The 27,513-nt window shown below is 40.5% G+C and overlaps 1 protein-coding gene across 2 annotated transcripts in view; it reads left to right on the forward strand.

The window, feature by feature from the left end:
- The window catches only part of RMDN2 (regulator of microtubule dynamics 2), an 86,103-nt gene extending 59,099 nt beyond the window's left edge, over positions 1 to 27,004 (forward strand). For both annotated transcript variants that reach the window (XM_061211109.1, XM_061211110.1), the window contains exons 9-11: positions 4,873 to 4,926; positions 5,016 to 5,096; positions 26,900 to 27,004. In XM_061211109.1, coding sequence (XP_061067092.1) covers positions 4,873 to 4,926; positions 5,016 to 5,096; positions 26,900 to 27,001 — 237 coding nt within the window. In that variant the 3' untranslated portion in view covers positions 27,002 to 27,004. The remainder of the gene's footprint in view (positions 1 to 4,872; positions 4,927 to 5,015; positions 5,097 to 26,899) is intronic.
- Positions 27,005 to 27,513: the final 509 nt, after the last annotated feature.

Genomic DNA, 27,513 nt, shown 5'->3' on the forward strand with positions numbered 1-27,513 from the left:
TGAAGTATTACACAGATAAAAGTAGTAAGAGGCACAATAATGTAGGGTAAGGATTGCAAACTCTAGAACCAGAGCACCTGGTTAAATCCCAGTTCTACTTCTTACTGGCTGATTAACAGTGAGCAAGTTACTTAATCTCTCTCTCTCTCTCTCTCAATTTAATCAATAACATGGAGGTAATAGTACCTGACTCATAGTGTTGTTGTGAAGATTAAATGAGTTAATACAAGCAAACTGCTTAGAGAGTGCCCAGCAACTCGTAAGTGCTCAATAAAAGCTCACAGAGTTTTAACTTCATTAAAATGTAAACACCTTGGCAGACCATCTTTGCGACCTCACCATTTAGTTATGACTTAGATTGTCTGAAGTGCGTTCCATGGTGTTTGTCAAGAGGGTGAGAAGGCATCAGGAATGCTTCTGCCTGTATTTACTGCAACACCTGAGGGTACTGAGGCGGCTAAGGCTGTGGAGAAACTAAGAAATCTGGGACGGGGAGGAGAGGAAAAGGAAACAGCGCATACCTTGGATCCCACACCCCAGGAGAGTCTGCAACCCCCTGGTCCCAACAGGGAGTCATGTCATTGGAACCCAGACTGTAGAACTTCTGCACCCACTCCATGCCTCCAAAGAGGGTTCACAGGAATGAGTCCCCAGAGCCATCCAGTTCAGTCCTGTAGAGGCCAAGAGCACTGACTTTGGAATCAGACAGTTTGGGACCCGAACCTTTTCCTATATGTATGACATGGGCATGTTTATTTCTCCCAATCATAAATTTTTCATCTGTAAAGTAGGCATAATAATACCTACTTTATCTGGTTTTTGTGAAAATTACATAAAATAATGCATGTAATTTTCTTGGCCCAGAGTCTAGCACATTAAATGCTCTAACTAAAAATAAATGTTGCTATTATTTTGCTCGTGTAACAGGTGAAATCTGGTCCTCCACAGTCTCAAAGCATCTAGGGAGGTGGTTTTAGACCAGGAGTCATCTGTGAATTCCCTGCTGGACTTTTTTCAAACTATAGCATGCTTCCCACCTCATCCAAAATTATGGCATGATTCCCTCGGTCAGTGGTTTTTAACCTCGTCTATACCTTCGAATCATCTGGAGAGCTTTAAAAAATGCCAGCCCAGGCCACAACCCAGACTAATTATTTCAGAATCTCTGAATATATTAAGGTATAGTTTATATACAATCAAATATACCCATTTTATGTGTGCAGTTCAGTGAAATTTGACAAATTTGTATACTCACATAACCATCTCCATTTCAAGATATAGAACATTTCCATCACCCTAAAGAGCTATCTTTGCCCCTTTGCTGTCAGTTACCCCTGCCTTGTGCCCCAGGCAACCACTGATCTGCTTCCTGTCGCTATAACTTAGTTTTGCCTATTCTAAAATTTCGTATTAATGGAATCTTAGAGTTTGTACTTTGTGTGTGTCTGGCTTCTTTTGCTCAGCATAATGTTTTGAGATGCAGTCATTTTATTGAGTGGATCTGTAGTTCTTTTTGTTTGCCTAGTAATATTCTATCATATGGATATACCACAATTTGCTTATGCATTTACCTACTGGTGGATGTTTTAGTTGTTCCCAGCTTGGGGCTATTATGAATAAAACTTCTATGAACATTCATTTGCAAGCTTTTGTGTAGACATGTTTTAAATTTTCTTGGATAAATACCTAGGAGTGGAATTGTGGGGTCATATGGTAAGTGTTTTTAAAGCTTGATCAGCGTTTTTAAAGTTCTCAAGGTCCTTCATGTGCAGCCCATGGCATGGTTAAGAACCACTGGATTGGTGTGTGTAGTAAATGACAGGTGTGGCAATGTTGGCTACCCTGATGTCACTCACTGTTTGCAGTCACACGATCCCTGAATCTTCCTTAGTGGTTCCACCAGCTGCAGAGCTGTCTCCTGTGCCTTGATATGACAGAGGGCTGCTGCACGAGGTTATGAGATGTTTTAAAAACAAAGCTAATTTATTCAGCAATGTTTATTAAGCACATACCTAGTCCGAATGAAGGGAACACAGAAATGACCAACACAGCTCCTGCCTCCCGGGAACTTGGACAACCAAGACGAAGTAAACAGGTACAGTATTCTCTGCCAGGTGTTATGATAGTGTTGTAAGAGCGTAGCTAGAAACTGCCCCTTAATCAGAACATTGTGCTGAGTAACACTGCCTTCCTTGTTATTCAGCTAAGGCCTTTGGCAAAGGTCAGGATCTGCTCCGTTTTAGGACTTAGGTGTTGTTACTAGCCTGCCTATGTTCCTTTGGACCTCTTTTTTTTTTTTTAACCATGAGTACAAAAAGAGATGTTCTGATTTATGATCATTCTGGCTAATTAGACATAAGTGTTAAGGTGTATATGCAGAATTAAAATGCCAACATTAAAGAAATAAGAAGCTGCTATGTGCATATGTTGGGGCAAGTTATTTAGATAGGATTTGTTCAGAACTGGGGCAACTACTGGACATAGAAGGTACAATCGGATAAAGTTTACTCTAGGTCCTTTTTTTTTCTTCCACTTACATTGAAGTATAATTGGCATGCAGCACTATATAAGTTTAAGGCGCACAGCGTAATGATGTGACTTACATACATCACGAAATGATTATCACAGTAAGTTTAGTGAACATCAATCATCTCATGTAGACACAAAATTAAAGAAATAGAAAAAAAATATTTTCCTTGTGATGAGAACTCAAGATTTACTGTCTTAGCTTTCGTATGTAACATAAGCAGTGTTAATTATATTGATCCTGTTGTACATTACATCCCTAGTACTATCTATCTTATAACTGGAAGTTATACCTTTTGGCTGCCTTCATCCAATTCCTCTCCCCTCCCAACACCCTCACCCCCACCTCTGGTAACCACAAATCTGATCTCTTTTTCTATGAGTTAGTTTGTTTGTTTTTGAAGTATAATTGACTTGCTACACTGTGTTAGTTCCTGGTGCACAACATAGTGATTCGATATTTCTATACATTTCAAAATGATCACCACGTTAAGTCTAGTTACCATCTGTCACAAAGATATTACATAATTATTAACTATATTCCCCACACCATACATTTCATACCTGTGACTTATTTATTTTGTAAATATGCAAAAATGGTATTAGCGTGGCTCAAGAAATGCACTTAGTAAACTCAAAGAGTTACAATGGAAATAACCGGACAAGAAGAGACGAAGTGTGAGAACCAGAACCCATCAGCACCATGGATGGCTCTATAGGACTTTCAAGACTCTGGCCAGGACTGGACTTCCTTCAGTCTGTCCGCAGCCTTGCTGTTTCACTAGCAGGTTCTAGGCCAGATCCACATGCTGTTCATCTGCTAGGTCTGAAAGAGGTACACCCAGTCTGGCTTCCCAACCCAAGAGATTTTGTCCTCCTCTTCCTCCCAGGACCCTTCTCTTTGGGGTTCTGTAGAGAGTAAATGGCCTTTACAAGGGATGTGCTCCTGTAAGGTGTTGGAACGCTCCCCAGCACCCTAGGTCTTGCTTTCCCCTCCATTAGTATCCATCCTTAAAATGTATGTATCCTTTGACTCAGCAATTCAACTTCTGGGAATCTCTCCTACACAAGTAATCACATGCACACAAGCGTATAGGAGCAAGTATGTTCGCTGATCATTATTAGTAATAGTGAAAAATAAGTCTAAATGTCTAAGGGAGAATGCTTAATTTAATTATGGTATATGTGTAGTATGAAATGCAGCTCTTAGAAACAATGAGGGAGATCTTGTGTGTGAACACAAAAATGTATCTGTGGTATGTTGTGGGGAAAAAGTTTTGGACCAATATGTAGGAAATGGTCCCATTAAAAAGTTTTTTTTCAAAAATCAGTTCCCTTTGGAGGGGGCGGATTCCTCTGCTTGGTAAAAGGTCTGTAGGATGCATTTGTCAAACTGTTGGTAGTGGTTACCCCTGGGGGCTGAGATTGTAATTGAGAATAAAATTCTAACAGAGAAACTTTTACTTTTTAATTTTGGAAATGTCTGGATTATTAGTGTGTTGTAAAACAAGCATATTTTTATAAATTTTTTAAAGTATCCTTCTTTTGGGTTCTGTGACCTTCTGTGTTGGGGGCCGGGTCGGGTTGGGAGCTTCCTTGCACAGACCTTTACAACAGCAAAACCTGGCTCCAATGCAAAGATTGACTTAGGTTCTAAGAAGAGCTCTCTAGTAGCAACACCATATACCTGGCGGAATTCTTATTTACCAGAGATAGAGAAAAGGAACTGGTACGTAAGACATTAGTAGATGAGGGGTAAAGTATCTTTATAATACCCACTTATTAAAATCTGCAAGGAGGTCTGCTACTTCGACTAGTTATTTTAAGCATCTGCGTTTTCTTTAAAAGAACTTGATGTGATGGACCTCAGTTATTATTCAGCTCATATGGAGTGTGTTGAAATCATAAGAAATCAAATATTAATGTAGTGGAAGATGCTTGCCATGGGATACCAGTCACGCTCTACTCTTGCTTCCCAAAGAGATTGTAGGGACTTGTCCTGGGGAGAGTGTATCACCAGTTGTTTTGTCCCTGAAAGAAAAAAAGCAAAAGATAGAGAAGTGGAAATGAGGAAGATGGTTATACAAAGGAATCCCAAAATCTTAAAGTACCTCATTGCTTTGTAAGCTTTATGACCACAATAATAATTCTATTTTAATGGATAAGCTCAAAAGCTATATTTCCGCCCAAAGGATACTTGAGCTAATAAAATGATTCAGATGTGACACAACCATCCTAAATTCTTAGGGCAATTTGGTTAATGTCTGATTTATTGAAATATATCTTCTTTACTTATTGTTTTAGTATTTCCCTGTTATTCTCTTTTCTGTTTTCTCTGAAAATCAGGTCGAAGAACTACACCCTGGGTTTTCTAAGTCCAATTACATGTTCTTGGCCAAGGTAATGAAGACCACAGTTTTAAGATCACTTTGACTTCATTACACAAAAAATGTGATTACGCTTCATATTGATTATTTTTTCATTTCTAGTGTTATATTGATCTTGAACAAACAGATACTGCTGTGAAGTTCTGTAATATGGCAGTGTTGCTTCCTTGTGTTACCAAAGAGGTAAGTCCACACGGTGACAAGGAGCACTTTTATTTTATTAGTATGATTCCAGCCTCAAATATGAACAACTGGCTTAGATACATCTGGAGTTTTTTGCTGTCCTAAAACATTTTGACTTGGATTTAACATGTACTATGACTTTTTAAAAATTGCTATAGGTAACCCTTCCCCAGGAGACCCCTTGTATCTTTAAGGAGCACACAAATCGTGGGCTAGCAGTTAAAACATTGTGATGCATGTTAGGTGTTACACAGCAGGGAGTGGGATGAGCCCCCCGAGGAAGGATGGAGGACAGCATAATTCTGGGGAGCTGTTGATTAAACTGGGGTAGGCAGCAAACAAGCTAGACAGGCTGCCGCCTTACAGCAGGAGGAGGCTCTGTGCAGTTGCCACTGTCAGTCCCCAGCGCACAGCAGGCTGTGGCTGTCCAAGGCCGTGAAGAGGACTAAAAATATGTACTAACATTTTCTTGGTCTTTGAACACCATTAATGAAAAAGAAGCTGTCGCATTGCTTCTTGCCTTTCTCCCGCTAATTCGGAATTCTGGATGTGCTCTAAGTTTTAGGAGTTTCACAGCATTAGCAATTCAGCCTGTGTTCCTGTATACTGGAATTGCGGGAACAAAAGGAAATAAATAAATGTTTTCCTGCTCCCTTCTCATAGCACATAAACATTATCAGCCTGTGAATCGCAACTGGATAGAAATGCCTCAGAAATAAGTACTCCTCCTCTTCTCTGTTGGAGCAATACAGGCTTCAGCGTTTGTTGTGATCTGGAACATAAACACGTAAGACATGCCCACTGCCCTCTAGGAGCTTGTAGCCTAGAAGGGAACATAAGGTATATATCCAAATAAAGGGCGCTCAGGGTAGAAAGCATGAAGTGCTCAGAGAGGTACAAATAATTGGTTATGGACATATTGAAAAGGGGGAAATTATTTTCACCTGGAAGAGATCAGATAGCATCAGAGGTGGACCTGGAAAGACATATATAACGTGGAGGTGTGGGCAAAGCACGTCACGGGTCGTGAACAAAAGTACAGAGGTGGAAAAGCAAAGGTTTGTTTGCCTGGAGTGGAAGGAGTATTCAGGGCAGTCATGGGAAATAAGTCTGGAAAGGGGAAGTGAAACAAGACCTGCCCAGGAGCTTCCAGGTTCAGGGATGCCTGTGTCTCTATACAGGGCTCATCAGCAGCCACCTGCGCAAGGGCTTGGCCTGCTTCTATGTTTGGGATTTCCTACGGGGTTCATTATCCTTCTAACTCTAATCCCTAGTTGGCTCCATTGGTGAATAGGAAATATAAAACAGCACTCTTTATCTAAAAGACAGTTTGTGTAACTTTTTCAGCAGGAAACAGATTTTGTCCCTCTAGTTGCTTGCTCCGTGTTAGTGGTTGGGACCCTACTGTCTTTTACATCTCTCCTGAGCGATGCCAGTTTGGGTTACATGCAGTCATTTTAAACTGAGTGTCTATGCATGCTTGTTAGAATATGAGATTAAAGTACAATATGATAGTGAGGTACCTGGTTTGATATGCCAATGTTTATGCATGACATTTAGCGCTCTCACAGGAGGGCTAATATTGACCAGCTTCAGGGTTTGATCCTTGGTCCCTAAGTCTTCTCTCCCCTTTCCTCCTCCCTACCTGCCAAACCTATCCTCCATGGCTTCAAATACTACGTACCTGCCAGGGGTCCTCAAATTTGCGTCTCTAGACCTCTCCTCTGAGTCTGGACCTGATTATCCAACGTCCTGCTTGACATCTCTGCTTGGATGACTCATAGACATCTCATACTCAACTAGTCATCAGGCCTTTGCATCTGCTCTTCCTTCATCTGCCCCTCTTAGTAAATAACACCTCCACCCACCCAATTAGAAAAGCTGAGAATGATCCTTGACACATCCTTATCCCTCAGCCCCCAAACCCAGATGTCTACCCAGTCACCAAGTTCTCGGAGTTCTTCTAATACATGCCTTGAGTCATCCAACTGCTCTCTGTCTCTCTCTCTCTCTCACTCTCTCTCTCTCTCCACCCACCACTCCAGCAGGGCACCACCCTCTTTCACCTGTGCTACGATCATGAGAGCCTCCCACCTGGTCTCACAGCTTCTTGCCCCCTGCCCAGTCATTCTTGGCTCCCATTATCAGCCAAAGCCACAGATTAAACATAAACTTCACATGTCACTTCCGTGCTTGAAAACCCTTTGCTTTTAGGATGAAGTTCAAAATTTTTAGCATGCCCTTCAGGGCTCTGATCTAGCTCCTACCAATCTCTAAAGCTTCATATGTTCCCCTCTCTCCCCTCCTCTACGCTGTGTTCTTTCCCGCCTTGCGCACTTGGGGCACAGTGTTCCCTCTTTTGGAAACATTCCCCTACAAACCCTCCATTCCCTTCACCAGCTTTATTCCTACTCATCCTTCAAGCCTCACCATAAATGTCATTTCTTCAGGAAAGATTTCCTTGACACTCCCAGGCAAGAAAGTACCTCATACTTTTCCTTCATGTCATTTAGCACAGTTGTGATTATATAGTTATTTGTGTGGTTGGTGCATGAAAGTAGCAACCAGGTGTGTTTCATTCACCACTCTCTTCCTAGTGCCAAATGTATTGCCTGGCATATAACAAGGACTCAGTAAGTACTGGTAGGAAGACCCAATAATAGTGCTAATAGTAATAATAAATAGAACTGGTAATAAATGTAACTAAGAAAGCTGAGCAGTGTGGAACTATTTATGTAATAAGCAAAACAGCTTTAGCAGATATTTCCCGCATTACTTATTTTTTCCAGTGATTTGTATTCCTAGCAGTTTTTTTTCAAGTGGTTAATGTACTGTCAGGAATATCTCAATTTCTTGTTCAGTTAGAAAATAGAATGAGGCAAGTTATCTATAGTACCCACTCTCTCTGTAAAGGTTTTCCAGGTTGAAGTATATCCCATTAGTGATTTTGCTGACCCACTTATTTATTTCCAAAATATCTAGCATTGGCACTCATTACAGCGAAGGCAGCCCAGCCATCGGTTTTCTCTCCCTCCTGTGAACTTGCATAACATTTGTGCTTCTTTCTGTGGCACTCGTACCCTCTTCCTGGCATCGCAGTCATTTGTGAACGTGACTTCTGTCCTTATCAAGGAGCTTGGAGCTCATCATACTGCACTTAATGTCGGGAATGTCAGCCCTTGGGCCTCTAGAGCCCAGATTCATGCACATAAGCCACTTTGCAGTTCCAGAATCTGAAATTACAGTATTTTATTATTCATGTGGACTTTTCTTGACCCTAGATAGGTAATGTCAGCTCCTGAGAAACATTCCTTCTTTTAAAATAAAAGGGATTCCTGTGTCTAAGGCAGTGTGAGAATGATCACTGAGTGAAATAACGACAACCCTGGCAGCCTGAAAATTGTTTGCCTGGAGGAAGAGTCCAAGTTATTGACTCAGAGCAGTAAGCACTCTTAATAATAAAAATCCTAATTTTTTTTTTTTTTTTTTTTTTTTTGGCTGCACCACGCAGCTTGTGGGTTCTTAGTTCCCCAACCAGGGATCGAACCCAGGGCCCCGGCAGTGAGAATGCCAAGTCCTGACCACTAGACCACCAGGGAATTCCCTAAAATCCTAATTCTATTTTAAATGTTCTATCTTAATTAAGACCTCATATTTGATTATCTTAATTAAGACATCGGTTTTTCAGGTAAGTTTAGAAAGTATAGTTAGTCCACAACTCTTCACCTGTCTTCCTGTTCTAGGGATGCTACAACTCAGAGGGGTGGCTGGATCACTTACCAAAATCCAGCAATGTTGTCCAGGGTCTCATTTGTTAGAAATTCATATTTGCCTGTTTCTTTCTGGTTTATATGTATATCTTATGCATTAACTCATCTGTGCTATCCATGCCTGGAGAATTAATTCTTCCTATACATTAAAAAAAATTAATAAAGCCATTTCAGAGTGGACAGAGTGGACTTTCCCACTGTCTGAACAGACATTTCGTGAATTATAGGCAGGCAATGTTACTCTGTTTACACCCTCCTATTTCTACTCTTTTGTCTCCTACCTTCTATTCATCTGCATTTGAAATATATTATTTCTTAAGCTTTCTCAGTATATAATGGCCTTAGCTGTATTCTTTAAGTTGATCTTTAAAATACCTTAAAGAAATTTCTTAGCCTTCCTTGTAATTAATTTTCTTAAAATAACTGATGATGTAGCATCAGTTTGGAATCAGTTATTTTTAACCAGTATGCAGTCTAGTAAAGTTGATGTTTGATAAATCATTACCCAAATGCTCAGAGCATAATGATTTAATATAAATGAGTCTCTCTCTTATTTATCTCTCTAGCAGAGAGCATTGATGTATTTAATCAAAACATAGTATTTTCTGACTCTTTCAGATCAAATAAATCCATGTTTTTGAATGTGTGTTTGAGTGAGTGAAAAAAATTACCTTTATTCGTTTATCTTGCAAATATGGTGATGCTCTGCCAGAGGCTTGGGATACAGTGAGAAAAAAAACAGATCCTGTCCTTGCCACCATGAATTCTGTAGTCTAGTGGAGAAGGCAGGCACTAAACAAGTAATAGCAGTAAAGTGTGATGAGTGTAATGGAAATAAAAGCACAGAGATTTATGAGAAAATAAAACTGGAACTGCAACCTGGACCGGGGGCTAAGAAAGGCCTTCCTGAGGTTTTGATAGGTAACCTGAGATTCTAAGGAAATTAGAATTTAAACCCAATGGTTTAAATCTTTAAGACCTTCTTGGGTATGGGGGGCTTGTTAAAAATATGGATTCCTGTCCTTTTTCTAGAGAGAAAGAATCTCTGAGCTGCAGAGTGTGATGACAGCAACCTCACTATCAATGTGACTCACTCAGATTTCTGTCCGTTGAGTTCTGCTCTGCCGGCTTAGTGCTCAGACTGTCCCTGGGTAAGAAAACAGAGGAAGGCAGGTGGTAGCTGGGTTCTTGGCATTGCAACCACAGGAAATGATGACCTTTGAGGACATGGCTGTGGACTTTACTCAGAAAGAATGGGCCTGCCGGACCCAACTCAGGGGAAGCCATACAGAGACATGATGCTAGAAAACATCAGTCATTGGGTCTCCCTTGGGTATGAGCTCAGAAAATCAGATGTGACTTCCCAGTTGGTTCAAGGGGAAGAGCTGAGGTGGGGGAGGGAGAAGATTTCCCCAAGGGCAGAGTCTAGGCTGGAAAGTCTTAAAAGATAGGACATAACTCCCCTGCAGAATGTCTGCTGGAAGGAGCCATCTAACGTCACGATAAGTTCGTGAGGGTGAGGTCTGTTTCTCTACATTAGAACTGATCCGCGAGTGGGGTAAGCGAGGAATGCAGAACAATCTCATGACTTCAGATTGAGGTGAAAGTGTGCTGTCTCAGCAGAAAGGTTTGGATAGTTTGAATCTGGGGAAGAAAGGAGTAACCTGAGCTCACAACCATAGTCTGGGTTCTTATAAGAGGACGTTTGCATAAATATGGTCAAACATCAAGTGCTTGAAACATAATGAAGGCCTCAAAATTACTCAGATAACTACACAGTGGACATGCTGCAAAGGAGAAAACTTCTGTACCTGCAGGAGAGTCACACACCCTGTGAAAGTAACCAGTGTGGCAAAGACTTTAACTAGAGGTTATCACTGAATGAATGAGCATAAAATTCATATGTAGAAGAATGAATAGATGAATGGATGTGGACAAACCTTTAACAGCCTCTCATCTCCTCAGTAGCAGAGATTTCTCACTGGAGAGGAGTTCTCTGAATATAATGAGAATGGGGAAATATTCACTCACAGATCCACATTGACTCAACAAGTGTTAACTCACACTGGAGAGGAACCCCGTAAATGTAACAAATGTGGGAAACACTTGAGCCAGAGAGCTACCTTTTGTTCACACCAGAGACAAACCCTTTGTGATCATTACGGAAATGCCTCCAGTAATAATTCATCCTTCAAATGACACAAGTGAATCACACTGCAGAGAAGCCATAAGAATATCATCTGTGTGTAAAGCCTTTAGTTGATGCTCTAACCTTAGCCATGAAACAGCATACACCGGAGAGGAACCCTAGAGACGTAATGAATTTGGAGGAAACTTCAGTCCCAGCTCTAACCTTTATAGACACCAGAGAGTTCACGCAGGGGAGAAACGCTGCAGCCTTCAGCCATCTCTCAAGCCTTGGTCTGCACAGAAAACTCAGAGTCAAACAGGAAGGGACGCAGCAAGTCTTTACCAGGAGGAGGAAGCCATTTGGGAAATACCAGACAATTCATGCTGGAGAAGCAATTCAGTGAAATAAACATGGGAAACCCATTACTCATAGAGCAGCACTCCAGGGCATGTGAGGACTTTTACTGTATCAGACACTCTCAGTGTCATGAATGAAATGATCTCACCTTAGTCAGCCTTAAATTCTCACACTTGGGAGTTCCTTAGGCCTCAAGTCAATGTAGAAATGCCTTCATCTGGATTTTATATAAGAAAATTCGTACTCGGGGGAAAAAAAACTATCAAGAAGAACCCTTTAGTACACAATTCAACATATAATTAGACTTCTGCCAAATGACATATTACTGAAAATAATGCCATGTAAAGATGTAGAACTGTGATGCATTCTTAGAAAAGTTGAATGCAGATTTTGGTGAGATGTAATAAACAATGTGATAACCCCTCAGTAGATTAATAAGAGTTGTTGATGAAAAATCTAATACATGGGTATTTGTCTTTAAAAAAATCATGAAACATTATGGTAATTGCGGCATTTTCCTTTACTGCATCGCTGTTGATCAGCTGATCAGTTTCAATTTTGTACGCAGCTCTAAACGTATTTACAAGGACTTTGTTTAATCAGAAAATACCTTTTAATGTAACGGAAAAAACGTAGAATACAAAACATGTGTTCTAATTATTCTATTTGTGTTTAAATATGTACCCACATGGCAAGGGTGAATGGAAACATGGACAAATAAGCACAGTTTATAAGTGATTCAAATATCCCAGGTGATACTGATGCGGGTGGTATACACACCATATTTTATTAAATAGAAATAGAAAGATAAATAGAAAGGCTTGGAGTTGAGAAATATGTGAAAAAGCACTGTATCAAGGGTACAGTATTGCTGAAATGTTGAATTCTTGAGAGAGAAGAGATGAGAGCCTTGTATACCTTTTTCTTAAAAGCAAGAGAAAACCATTAGAGGGTCTTAAGCAGCAAGTAACACAATGAGATTTTTAGAAGGACACAATAGCTACCATGTGGAGATTGACTTGGATGGGAGGGGAGCAAAATTGGAAGTTGGAATACCATTTAGATAACTTCTGCAATGACACAAACATGAGGTGATGACCTGGACCAAGATGATGGCAGCGAGGAGTGAAGAGATGAGGACTGATTCAACAGATTTGTAGGTAGTATTGTCTACAGGACTTGGATATCAGAGATGGAGGACTCAAGAATGACATCTCGGTTTCTGGCATGGGAACCTGACCAGGGCAGGTGGCAGTACCCTTTACGGACACAGGGAGTATTGGAGAGCCAGATTTGGTAGACAAGGAGAGTTCAGTTTTGAACATTTGGAGTTTGTGTTTGTGAGATTTTCAGATCCATATTTGGCATATAAATGTCTGAAACCACAAGTGTGGCAGAGATCATCCTGAGAGGTTATATAGTGTGTGAAAAGCAGAGGGTAAAGGATCAACCCTGAGAAACTCCAGTGTAGTGGGAGGAAAAGAAACCTACAAATGAGATTGAAAGAAGTGGCCAAAGATGACAGGACTCCAGAATCCAAGGGACAGTGGAAGTGGTCAACTCTGTCAGACACTCTAGGGAAGTCAAGACTGTAATGAGCGGATGAAGTTAATGATGCCTATGTCATTGGTGATCTTAACCCAGACTGTTTCACTGGAACAGTATAGGAGGCAACAGAGTGCAGAGCACTAGAGGTGAGAAAATCCAGTCAGTACGTGCAGACACTGCTCCAATAATTTGATGGGAAAGAGAGGAGAGATGTAAGGTAGAAGTTAAAGCAGTGCTTGAATTGAGAAATAGTTTTGTTTTGGATGGAAAATCTAGGAGCATATTTAAATAGTAATGAGAAAGAGCCAGCAAAGAAGGAAGGGTTCAAGAAAGACTAGAGAAGAGGGAGATAACTGATAGAATTAGGTCACCAGGAAGCCGGAGACGGTGGGATCCAAAGCACATTAAGGTCCTGTCCTTTTGTCACAAGCTAGATAGAGGAATCGATGGGTTTGTGCGTTTGTAGATTTGTAGTGAACCAGGGTAAGTGCCCCAGGGGAGAAAGGGTTTTAGTCTTTGAGTGAGAGTAGGCGGGTGTGGAACCTAAGGTGGGTAGAAAATAAGTCAAAGCAGGAGAAAGCTGAAAGAGAACAAGAAGGAAAAAATTGCTCCATGAACCTATTGAAGGTTGAAAAATTGATGTATTGAGCGTAATTGGATAAATGACCCCAAAAGATAGGCAGTGTTCAGAGAACAGGATGCCTATTTCAGAGGTGGAGCAGTTTTAGGTCTGACACAGCCCAGGGTGCACTCACGGGGGTGGTGGGGAAGATGAGGAGACACCCTTCTAAAAGGCTGGGATACACGGGCCATGGGAACAGTGAAGTCTCCGACAGTGGTGGCAGAACTCGGTGTGGAGACCAAGGCACCAAAGTCATAAAAAATAAAAGTAAAAGGAGAGTGACCAAGAGTTTGTTAACAGCTATAAGAAATGGTCGAGAGCAATTATCCTCTACCATTGGCTCTAACCACTCCCTCATCCTCTTCCCGAGGCCCTCAGAAATATTCTTTTAGCAAATACATTGCTGGTTATGCAGAAATGACTTCAAAACAAGTCTTCTAACAGGGGTTCCAGGGAGCTCTGTCTGGAAAAAGGGGAGGAGTGTGAGGTTGAGTCAGGGAAGAGAGACTAGAGAAGAGTGGTTTTGGGGTGAGCGCCGAAGAGGATTCATGGTCTGAAGGGGGTACATTTTGGGCAGTGACGGAGGAAAGCATGACTGGAGGTGCTGGTTTTAGTTGGCGGGGGTGTTTTTAAAGCTAAAAGGCACTGCCAGTGTCCTCTAACCATTAAAAAAGTAAATTAATTAAAGACTTAGGTGGAAGCCCTGGGAAGGAGGTAAAATGGGAGGGGGGTGTGTGTGTGTGTGTGTGTGTGTGTGTGTTAGCAGTTGGATTGGGTGGGAGTTGAAGGAATTCTGTGTGGTGCCTGAGGGCAAATATTGCTAAGCCATGATCTTAATTTTAAATCTTTTATTGTAGTTTGAGCATATTCATTTCTTTAGACATCTAGTTGAAATAAGTCTCTCATCTACATCTACATCGTCTATAAGAAATTGGTTCCTAGATTTGGGAAATTGTTACTGAGCTCCGGTGTCTAACCACTTGTTTAACAGGCATTTATTTAGAGTCTTCTAGGTGCCAGGCACTGAGCTGGCCCTAGGATTACAAAGATAAACATGAATTATGGCTTTTTATAAGTTCTTTTAAATAATGCATCACTATCATAGATTCATTAACCATATTTTCTTATAACCTTCAAAAATATTGATTTGATAGAAGGTATACTTCTAGTTGATCAGACACTACAGTAGAATCAGTGTGTTAATGTTTATGATTAAAACTATTGAAGAACTTACAGTTTTAAAAAAAATCTGGCCAACAACTACTTCCAAAATCTACCTTGTCCAGTTTTCCTCATCTGTTTATTTTAAATGTGTTACATTCCTTAAATCCTTTCTGATAGGTGCTCAGTAAGTGTCTGTTAAACACAAAAGCACATAGGAGTACCTTACCATCTGAATTTGTTTCCACTCTTCCTAACTTCCACACTTGTTTTAAGGAAATAACACATGTGGAGTCCTATAAAACATATTACATGATTTTTAATCTTAAATATAAACTACCTGATAAGGTAGGTAGTTTGGATCTTGCAGTGGAATCTTGTCTGGATCTTACAGAGGAATCTCAGATTTCTTCAAATTCTGCTGCTAGGGCCAGGACCTCTTCACATGTTATAGTTGAAGAAGAAAACAGTGTTATCATTAACATGCTGGTGGATCCAGTGTGTCAGCTTCTATAGAAGGGGCTCCCCTTCCTGTATCCACCACTCCAGACCAGCTGGAGGAAGAGCCTGGAAATCACTCTCCACATCACTTACGTTTTCAGAGATCTGAATCATGCCTGGTCCTAAGAAATGCACAGTTTCTTTGTAATGGTCTTCAAAAAAGTATTCCCTCATTCAACAAAAGTCTACCTCAAAGTACCTAGAGTATGAGGTTGAATGTGTGAAATCTTTTTGTGTATTTGTATTTTCTTTATAGGATAAAGATGCACAGAAAGAGGTGAAAAAAATAAACACTTCCTTGAAGAGGTAAATAAAAGAACTTGCTCTTCAACAAATCAGATGTGGTCTACTAAAATTTAAACTAATCAAAGTTGTGTTTTTTTATTATCCTTTTTTCTTTTTTGATGTAAGGGTAATGTGCTCAGATATCAAGGCAAAACCACGTTTCTGCAGAATGCATTCCACTAGTAGTACTACAAAACTAATCATGTTATTTGGAGGAATCTATTTCCTGTAATGTCACTACAAAATGATCTTTAAACATGTACGGTTTATATTTTTCCTATTAAACTATAGGCTTCAGAATATTTCTTTAAATAAAATATTTAAGTCAATTCAATAAAATGAACTCAAGTGAGTGTTTTAGTGCTGCTTCAATGGTGACTTTACAAAACAGAATAATTTCATTAATGTGAATGAAAAATGGACAAAAAGGCAAAGGTCATGAACAAGTTGTTGATAGGAGAGGAAAAACAAAAGGGGAAATATAACTAGTAATTTTAAAAATGTGAAGAAAATTACAATAAGATACTGTTTACCATCAAATTAGCAAGGATTTCTTTTTTTCTTTAAAGAAACGTTCGATGTTGGCAATGATGCCATGAGGTGGACCATTCTCATACACTGCTGCTGGGAGGGCATTTTGACTCAAACATTTGGTAAAATGTACCTAGAACCTTAAAAATATATAAACTTTAATCTTGTAATTTCATTTTATGGAAATAATCTTAAAGAGAGAAAGTACACTTATGCACAAATGTTCATAACAGCATTATTTTTTACAGCAAAACACTGTGTCCAGCAGTAAGAAAGCAGTTAACCATATTTGAATAAAACTGTAATAGAATATTATTTTGACATTAAAAATAATTTCAAAAATGACATAGGGAAATGCACAGACAATCTTAAGTTCAAGTAGAACACAAATTAGTATACGCACATGATCTCAACTATATGAAAATGTGAGTAGAAAATCATCTATTAGAAATACACTAAACTGGTAGTTGTTCATATTTCTGTGGAGTTGTGTTTGATTTCTAATATTTCCCAATTTTTAATAATTAAACTAAAAGGATTTTTAAATTGAACCTACCTAGCAGTGATTTATAGATCCCCCACTACCCTTTAACCAGCCTTATCCTGGAAATCAGGTCAAAGCTTAAATTTACTGTTTGCTATCCCAAATGCATGGACACACACACACACTTACGCACTCAATTTCAAGCCTTGACTTAGTGATACCAGTTAATCAAACTGAGCTAGTTTCTCCCTCTTGTCTTTTATAATGGCCCATCGAGATACCTAAATCAATCCAACTGATTCTTGCCCAAACTCTGACAATTGGTCTAACACTGAAACTACTAGCTGGAAGGGACAGGAGTTTTACAGGTACCCTCATGGATACGCAGTATCCACAAGGCCATGGCTACCTCTGGCTATCTCTAAACAGCTAGGTGAATGTGCAAGTCGAGACAGGTGATTCTAGCAGCAGAAAATAATGTAGAATCAACCACGTTGTAGGCTTTGTAGGAGCAGCTCATTCCAGCAGAGTGGTACAAAGACTTCTGCTAAGAATTATGAGAAACAGCGGGAACGCTCTTTGGTGATGGTGGGACTTGGGATCATAAGTGAAACATAACAAGACCTAATCAATCTTGTTTTAACAGAATTCCCATTTGGTCCCTGTAGTCAATGTGTCTTCAGTGGACAAGCTGATGTCCCTTGATTGAGTGATCAGTTTCTGAATAAGGACTTGACCCAATAAGAATGTAACATTTCTAAAAGTTACTTGAATCTTTAAAATCTTGTTAATTTCTGACACATTGGACAGATTTTTCAGTAGGAGGTTAATGGAGGAAATCTCCCTCCTCACCATGATAATACCATATCCCCTTCAAATTAACATCAAAGCCCTGTTCTGTGCTCCGTTCCAGGGTCACGCCTGGTCATAGCTAGTCTTCATCAAGTCATAAAATCAAAGCATCTATGTGTGATGAAGCCAGCTAAAGACGGTTTCCACATTAAATCCACCTCCCCCCCCCTTTTAAAAGCTGAGTAGTGTTTTCGGATGGCAGCATTATATGTAAATTATTTCACTTACTCCAGTGAATTTCACACAAAGTGAACCACTGTGAACTCCTTCCGTAGTTGCTTCACTCACCACTCATTCTGCTGACCTGGGAGAAGACAGAATAGCTGCCGAGTGTTTCTGAAACGATTTCTCCTGGTGGGTCACCGAGGCCAAGCCAGTGGTACAGCCTGCACCACAGACAAAGTACACAAACTCCTAAACTTTCAAGAGAGTTCGCACATGGCTTTGGGAAGGGGGAGTTCCGATCCAGAACTTCTTGAATGTGTTTGATTTCAGAAGATAATAAGGTCCGTGTTAAAATTTCTCATAAAACATTAAAGAAGTAACGTAGTGTTCCACTAAAATTTTAACAATTGTCATGTCCATGTAATTTGCAATGTTAGTTATCTTTCTAAGTACTGAATATCCTTCATTGTAACATGAAAATCTCTGTTGTGCCTGAAAGTTGTCAAAAAGCTTTTCATCTGATAATTTTTGCATACTTCTGAATTATAAAAAGCCGTATAAACAGGTGGATGGGACCGTAGAGACGATCTTCTAGACCAGCCTTCTCGTTTTACCGGCAAACAGTTTAATCTCTGATATCTAAGAGAACTGGTGAGTAGCTGAGCCAGGACGAGGTACCGGGTCTTGGAATCTCATGCCTTTGGAACCCGTCTTTGAACCCAGGGCCCTTTCCGTTTAACCGAGTGGAGTCCAATGTGTTTGGCATAGATAGATGGAGGGGGATGGGAGGGAGGGAAAGAAGTCTGAGAATGGTAACACTTGCATGGTTCTACCTGTTCTAAGTGTTTTGCCTATGTTAGCCCATTTAATCCTCACAGCAACCCTATGAGGAGGGAACTTCTGTTATTATCCCATTTACAGGTAGGGGAGCTGAAGCACAGGATATTAAATACCATGCCTAACACAGCATGAGATCTGAACTTGGGCAGTCGGCTCCAGAGTCCGAGCTGTGGTCTGAACCACCATGCAATCCTGCCAACAAATGGGGGGATGTGGGGAGTAAGAGACAGAAGGTGGAAGGAGAGCAGGGAAAAAAAGAAGGAAGGGAAAGGCAGAAATGGTATAAAAATGGGGGGGTGGGGTAGAGAGGGATAGTAAGGAAAGAAGGAAAAGAAGAGAGCAAAGAAAAATCTTTCCTTGTGTTTTTGGATATTGATACCCATTTTCTGTTTTCACATCATAAATTCCCAACAACCTGTTGTGTATCTTGCCTTGTATTAAATCTGCTTTTATATTTCCACCTTCTCCCCCAAGATAAGGAAAGAGAAAAAAGGGAGGATGGTGAAACCTGTTGTAAATGACTTGTTCCACTTGATCTGTGTGTGTAGGGAGAGCCTCATTATGGACTATATGACCTACTGATTGGGCAATTAACAAGAATATTTCACTGCACAAGTAAAGACAAGGTCACATTTTAGAACCAAATATAGTTAATATCTTGATGTTCTATGATTTTTGCAGCTCCCAAACCTATATTTTGCTCTAGATGCCTAAAGTCAAATCATACGTTTTAAAAATAGCTTTATTGAGGTATAATTGACATACAAAAAATATACAGTTAAAGTGTACAATTTGATATGTTTTGAGATATATGTATATATCTCCATGAAACTATCACCACAAATAAACAGCAAAATTTGCCCCTTTGCAACCCCTTCTTCCTGACTCTCCCTGCACCTCCCATCTCCAACCACAGGTCTGTTTTCTGTTACTAGCAATTGAATTTTCTAGACTTTTATATAATTGGATTGTACATTATGCACTCTCTTTTTTGTCTGATTTCTTTCATTCAACATAATTATTTTGAGATTCATTCATGTCATAGTGTGTAATAATAGTTCATTCCTTTTTATTGCTGAGGGGTGTTTTATTACATACGCCACAGTTTTTTTTCCCTCCATTCACCTGTTAATGAACATTTGGGCAGTTTTCAGTATTTGATAATTACAAATAAATATATGAGTATTCATATAAATTATTCAAATTGACAAACGCCTTCATTTCTCTTGGATAGATACTTAGGAGTAGAATGGCTGAATTATATAGTTGATTTATGTCTAGTATTTTTAAAAACTGTCAAAACTGTTTTCCAAAGTAGGATTTTACATTCTCACCAGCGGTGTATGAGAGTTCCACTTTCTCCACCTTCTTAACAACACTTGCTACGGTCAGTCTTTTTTTTTTTTTTTAATTGAAGTATAGTTGATTTACAACATAGTATTAGTTTCAGATGTACAGCAAAGTGATTCAGTTACATATTTTTCCTTATAGGTTATTACAAGATATTGAATGTAGTTCTCTGTTATACAATAAAGTCAGTCTTTTTCATTTTAGCTGCTAGTCTATGTGTGTAGTGATATCTACTTGGGATTTTAATTTGCATTTCCCTAATGACAAATTACATTGAACATTTTTTCATGTGCTTATTTGACATTCATATATCTTCTTTGGTGAAGTCTCTATTCATTTTTTTTGCCCGTTATTTTAATTGGGATACTTGTTTTCTTTTTTGTTGAATTTTGAGAGTTCTTTATATATTCTGGATAGAAGTCTTTTGTCAGATGTGTAATTTGCCAATGTTTTCTTTCCATGTGGCTTGTCTTCCCTAACAGTGTCTTTCACAGGACAAATGTTTTTCATTTTGATAAAACAATTCATACATTCACGTATCTTGTTCTTGGTGCTGTATTTAAATATTTTGCCTAATCCAAGGTCATAAAGATTTTCTCCTATATTTTCTTCTAAAAGTGTTATAATTTTTGGTTTTACATTTAAATCTGTGGCCCATTCTAGGTTAATTTTTGTATATGGTCTGAGTTATGGATTGAAGTTCATTTGTTGTGTATATGGATATACAGTTGTCCCAGCACCATCTGCTGAAAAGAGTATCGTTTCTCCACTGACTTGCCTTTGCACCTTTGTCAAAAATCAATTTTCCATATATATGTGGGTCTATTTATGTACTTTCTATTTTGTTCCATTGATCTATTATCAGTAATAATGCCAATACCACACTCTGTTGGTTACTTTAGTTTCCTACTGTCTTGAAATCAGGTATTCCTCCAGGCGTGTTCCTTTGCTAACCCCTCTTGGCTATTCTAAGTTCTTTGCATTTGCATATGAATTTTAGAATCAGTTTTTAAATTTCTAACATAAAAAAATCTAGATGGGATTTTGATTGACATTGTGTTGATTAATTTGTCTCCTCAACTCAAGGAGATGGTGGGACTCCTTTATGGTTTCCCTGCTGTGCACCGTTGCCTGGAAACTCTCTCCAGACAGTGACCTGGGGCAATTGTAGGGCTCAACTTTGTTCATTACCTGTCTCTCAGGGATCACTGTCCTTTCTTTCCTGCTGACCAATATCTTGAAAACAATTGATTCATATACACTGTCCATGGTTTGGATTTTGAAAGACAGAAATTGTAATTTGGAGAGTTGTAACTGCGAGACTTTCCAGCCCCATAAACCATGATTTTGCATGTAGCAAACTCTAACATATTGAGTTTAGTTTTTAAAACAAGTTTCTATAATATTCAAATATATCCATTCTATAAAATAAAGCAAGTTGAGCAATTGCACTATGAAATTAACTACTTAATTGGACTTTGGTTAGAACTCTGAGATAATTTTTTTGTTTGTTTTTATATAGCATTCTTAAATTTTGGCCAATAAAGTTTGCATATGGAGAATTAAAGTATATCTCTCCTCCTTCTTAAATACTTTGTATTGCCATATCCTAACTAATTTAAATTGGGAAACCTGACTGGGAAAATAGTCTGCTGAAACTTACAGGTAGAAATGGCATTACATACTGTGCCTCTGGCAGAACCCTCATTGCACAGCCCCTTCCAATCGGGCAGACTGTGGTGTAGTGTGGAAATCGTCTGGCGCCTAACACTGTCTGTCCTAATTTTTAAAAGGTTCCAGTCATGAAGATAGTGATTTTCCAGCCAAGCTACCAATTCAGTTATTTATTTTGTCTCTTTGCTTGAAATGCATTTTATTTCCTTAATGTTCTTCAGTCCTAGGAGCTCAGGGTACCCAGCAGTCGTAATTAATCACATGTATATTGAGCTAATATGGAGTCATCCAAGGACTGATCCAAGTTTGTGAGCCTCAAGCTTATACAATTTGGAGTATTGGTTAAGAAGAAGAATACAAAATTAGGTATGAAAGTAACTTTATTTAGAATGAGAGACATCACAACCAATTATAAAGTTTTAAAAGCTGACAAATGCCACAAATATTACAAAATCGAGAAAAATAACATCATTATTACTTATTAACTCTGAGGCACACCTCTAGGATACTTTTTTCCTATGTTTTCTCACATACTCTTTGTTTACTTCATCTTAAGACGTTAATTTTTTTAACGTCATTTTCTATACAGAGGATATAGGATAGATACATTGGTCTTTCCCCTAGCATGATGGACTGACATTTAGTTTTCATTTCGAATGGTTTAGAAAAGCTCCTCTCAGCCTCGCTTGCTGTTCCTAATGGTGGGCGGTGACTTCCTCGGCTGCGCTGCTTCCCCAGGGTGAGTGAGCCTTGGGAGAACCCCAGCCCCTAGAGCACAGTGAGCCAGGCTGGGCAGCCCTGCTGCAGTGGCTGGTCCAGCTCTGCCCCGCCTCGTCACCTCCAGTTCCCAGCCACATCACACCCCAGCCGTGAGGAGGTCCCAGAAAGCCTGGAGGCCCGGGTCGTGGTGGGCCCTGAGCAGGGGACCAAGCAGCACCTTGTTCATGTCCTTCTCTTCGGAGTCCAAGTCAGGGTCTAAAGCTCAGTGCAGGCCCCAGGAGCGAGCTGTCACTGGGGCCACTGATGTGGAGGCTGGAAGCTGCCATTGATCATCCTGCCCACCACATCCACTACAGGCTGAGCGGCTCTTCACGCCTTCCTGTGCAGGGGCTGGGCTGCTCTTAGGGGGCGGGGAAGGACAAGGAGCAGGAGGGGGTGGGCATAAAGCCAGGCAAGTGAGTGCCCTACATAAGAGCAGACTAATACCAGCATCTCGCCATATTCTTCCAACTGCCTACAGCATAAAGGCCAGAGTCTTCAGCCAGGCCTTCAAGAAGGCCCTGTTGCCCCCCTGCTCCCACCTAGTCTGTCTTTCCAGCAGGCCTCCCTCACCCCTCACCGCATACATGCACTGTGTTCCAGCCAGACTGGACTGATTGTTGTTCAGACCTGCCTGGTGCTCTTCTGCCCTCTGGCTTGGGATTTTCCATCCTCTAGGGCCACCTTCCCTCCCCCGTGCCCACTTGTGGAAATCTCCCCCCGCCGCTCCAGGCCTGGCTCAAGTGATGGAAGTTCTGCCACCAAACCTTCCTGAGCCACATGACTAGATGTGCTCTCTCCCTCCTCAAAATAGCAGGGCACTTTTGGGGTTCTTTCTTAGCCCAACCATCAGATCTTCGGCCAGGCGAGGCAAGGACCATCCATCACTCACCTTCGCGTTGGCTGTCTAGCTGTAGGGACTCACGTAACAAGTGTTCAGCTAAATCAAACACCTCAAGAAAGAGAAAAACACTTCTCATATTCCCAAGGTTCCCAAAAGAGAAAACGGAGAGAGTCATTTCTATCCTCAGATGTGATGTGACAGGGAGAGAGCAGAGAAGGAGAGAGAGGAGAAGTGAGCAAAGGGAAGGGAGAGGCAGAGCAGGAGATGGAGAAGCCCGGCAGGTCAGGGGCCAGAAGAGAGACAGCAAGCCTGAGGCAATGCGAAGACCAGCCCTTCCACTGCAAATTCAAGATGCTCTCTTACTTGACTAAAAGCAATACAGATGTCTTTTTTTAATTTTAATTATCTTGTTGGCAAAGCCTTCCTTCAATGAAATACAGACCACACACTAGGGTTAGTCACTGTGACATTTCTATGACTCAATTACTTTTTTTATTTTGAAATTTTAATTTTATTCCATTTCTAGGCTTTAGTGTTCAGTCTATTGTTTTAGCAATAAAGTAACTCCTGCAATACTCTAGTGTGAAGCTTAAAATGATTTAAAGGCCCATCCCTGGCAACCTGGTAGGGGTGAGTATTGCTTTTGGGGGATACTTAGCCCTTGCGCCCATTGTTAACAGATTGGAAAATAAAAAGATAACCGAAGATTTTTATTGCTTTAGAGACCTGGTCCTACAACGTATACGTATAATGACAGCACATATATCATGTTTATAACATTTTAAAAGTTTTCTTTTAAATACCAAATAAAGCCTGCTTTATATTCATATTAAACTTTTAATTTTTCTAAGTGTTACCATGCCTAATATTTCAATGAACGCTTTTTACTTGCTGAGACGGGTTGAGAAAGTGCTGCCATCCTTCTCTGACCATCGAGGGGACTGGAACAAAGGTTAGATTTGCTGGAGGTCACATACCTAGCTCATGAGAGAGCAGGGACCAGACCCCGGTGTCCTGACTCCCAGCCCGCGACCTGTGCAATGAAGAAAGAAATCATATTCAGAGCCATACAATCAATCTTAAACCATGTAAGATTTAATGTCCTTCAGGAACTAACTCTTTGTTTCCTTTTCTTTTGTTTTCATTTACCTAAAAAGTGCTTAAGGCAGCTAAAACGCTAGACTTCTACAAACAAAGATAGACTTCTTGAAATTTGTATAATCGTCAACTTAGCCAACATTATACATTTCCCACAGTGGGGGAAATGGTTCATTGGACGGGAAAACAGTGTTTAAGATGGGCTTTGGAGGGCTTCCCTGGTGGCGCAGTGGTTAAGAATCCGCCTGCCAATGCAGGGGACACGGGTTCGAGCCCTGGTCCAGGAAGATCCCACATGCCGCGGAGCAACTAAGCCCGTGTGCCACAACTACTGAGCCTGCGCTCCAGAGCCCGTGAGCCACAACTACTGAAGCCCACGTGCCACAACTACTGAAGCCTGTGTGCCTAGAGACTGTGCTCCGCAACCAGAGAATCCACCGCAATGAGAAGCCCGCATGCCACAACTAGAGAAAGCCCGCGCGCAGCAACGAAGACCCAATAAATAAATAAATAAATAAGATGGGCTTTGGATAGGGAGTTTAGGATCTGTACAAGACAAATTCATGGGAATGGCCTGGAAAGGTGCCTTTAGGGTACAATTTACTTACATCTGGTTGTGGTAATTTCTCCAAAAGATGTTGCTCATAGTCATACTTTGTTTCCCTTTTAATTTTGTTGTAATTATGTGAACTTCCACTGTTCCGTAACTATAATTTGTTTCATAACATACTTAATGGAGATTATGATCTATCTCACAATTGCAAATCCCCCCAAAATATGGACTGCTTTATTTGGCTCACCGAGTTGGCCAAAAAATTGCAGTGTGAGGGGAAAGTTTATTTGGATTTTCCCTGACTCAGCTAGGTACGGTCAACACTGGGCTTCTTTACAAAGGAGACAGCTTGCTGGGGCTGTGGAAGCGAGAGCTGCACATCCCCTCCTGACCTATCTCCCCCGTCTCAGGCTGGACATGCTCTCAGAGCAGGGACCCTCCTTGGGACACATGGGCCCCGGGAGGAATGCGCTCCTGAACACAGTTAGCTAGACCCCAACTGAAGTTCTTGATCAAGAGAGGAGCCAGTGAATTGAGTCAGGTCTCAAAAGAATCATCCAAGCAAGCAGACTGTGCACCACATCTGCCAGCCTATGCGTCAGCCTCAGTCCTTTATTGAGGTATAAATTACACACAACCAAATGCAACCATTTCAAGTGTACAGTTCGATGAGTTTAGACCAAGGTTTATGCCAGTGTCACCCCTACCACAATCAAGGTATAAAATATGTGCATCACTCCAGAAAGTTCCCTCGTGTCCCTTCCCACTCAATCTCCCACCTGCACCCCAGGGTCAGGCAACCACAGATCTGCTTTCTGTCACTATAGGTTACTTGTTTTTAACAATTAATGAATAAATGAGCTCATTCTTTCACTGAGCACATTTTGGAGATTCATCTATTTTTATTGGGTATATCAATGGTTCATTCCACTTTGTTGCTGTAATATTGCATAGCTGGAATGTGCAACAAATTGTTTATCAATTCACCTGTTTGGGGTTGTTTGCAGTTTGGGGTTATTATGAATGAAGCTGATATGGCTATTCATGTACAACTCCTTCTAAGGACATGTTTTTATTTGGAGGGTGGGGTAAAAACCTAGAAGAGGAATTGTTGTGTCACTTGGTAAGTGTATGTTAGCTTTACAGGGAAGTGCCGTGCTGTTTTTCGGACAGTTGCACCATTTTGCATTCCCATCAGAAATGTCTGAGAGATCCACTTCTCCACATCCTCACCAACACTTGTCATGGTCCGTCTCAGTCTTTAATTTTAGCCATTCTAATGGATGTGTAGTGGCATCTCACTGTGGTTTTAATTATGACTAATGATTTGAGCATCATTTCATGTGCTCATTGGGTGTCTTCCTTCTGTGATTCAATTGCTCTGACTAGTTCCATGACACTAAATTCAATAATCCCACAGCCAAAAGCATCCTTGTCAGTTGCTGGCAAGTTGTTACTTTTTCTTTCTTGCCTTAACATGGGCAGTACATTAAAAAAAATCTGACAGAAGCTCTGATTTCCCCCCTGTCCCATGGTGAGATCATCCAAACAGATCTTCAGACATCCCCTGCATCGAAAGTTGAGCAGGTAGATTTGAGCCTGTGACATTGGAACATTGCTGGGAAAAGGGAGCTGTTAACCACGTGTCCTTCCCTCTTCCTCCCTTGCTCTTCTCCACTTATAGGAGCCCCTCTTGATACAATCCCAATGACCAGTCCTGAGTTCTCTGACCTCTCACAACACAGTCTATGCTACTTATATTGTTATTCATTTCTATACTTCTTTGAATTTCTAACTACTTCATATGCACGTGTATTCATTCCCTAAATACATTAAAAGACACCTCATCTTATCTTGCTTCTGTGTTTCCATGGTGCTCAATAAATCCTTTTAAAGGTAAATTAAATTTGCAAGAGAGGGAGAGACAGAGACAGAGATTGAATTTAGTCGATTTCAGAGTAGTCATTTCATGTGAACCCAAACTTTTCATCTCTAAGACTTTACAAGATTCCTCCCCACCCACTCCCTACTCTTGTTGACAATGTAAAACAAACCACAGTTAGCCTGGGAATTATCTTTACGAAATAAATCAGCATATTGTTTTGAGTTTTTGCCCTGCATGTATTAATTTTAAAAGAACACATGTCTTGGTTCAGTAAAAATTTGCAGAAAGCCAGACATCCCATAAAAAGAATTTGTTGGTTGGGATGTTTATCCCTCCAGCTATCTTTTCCCTTTTTATGACTACAGAGAACACTGGTGTTTCTTTACTTTTCAGAATTATCTACTCAGGAAGACTTCTGGCAGCGGCCCTGACAGGAAGTCCCACTGCGCTGAAGCAGTGGGTCTTTATGAGGACTGGTTCCTTCCCGCCCTTTGACTGCTCTGCCCATAGGTGTGTCAACTCCCACCCTGCCTCTGCCAGAAAGAGGATCTTTCAGTCGGGACACTCTACTTGTGCCAGGTGTGATCCAGAGAGGCTGGACCCAGGCCACACTGACTCATGCTCCATTCCTGCCTCTGTCATACTGTGGTGCCTACATGATGGGGAGTTGGGGGCCTGGGGGAACCCAGCATATAGCTGCTTCACTACAACTGTCTTACACAGTGGAGGACATTCAGAGGGCCACAAAGATCAAACTTTTTCGGAGGAGAACTAAAGCCTTCTAATGACTGAGCCTCAGTTAACCAGTCTTCTATCAACCGATAAGATAATCAGTATTCATAATGATGATCCTTAAAGCCTTCAAGATCCAGAAGTGCCTTCTGCATTAAAAAGGAAAGAGTTCATCATATGTGGTAAATGTTAATATTTTAATATAACTTATTTTATTATAATCTTCTAAACCCATTGGTCTCCAAACTCTTTGATTGCATGCTTGAATTAGCTTT

Source organism: Eubalaena glacialis, chromosome 14 (genome assembly GCF_028564815.1).
Source record: "Eubalaena glacialis isolate mEubGla1 chromosome 14, mEubGla1.1.hap2.+ XY, whole genome shotgun sequence".
Lineage (NCBI taxonomy): Eukaryota > Metazoa > Chordata > Mammalia > Artiodactyla > Balaenidae > Eubalaena > Eubalaena glacialis.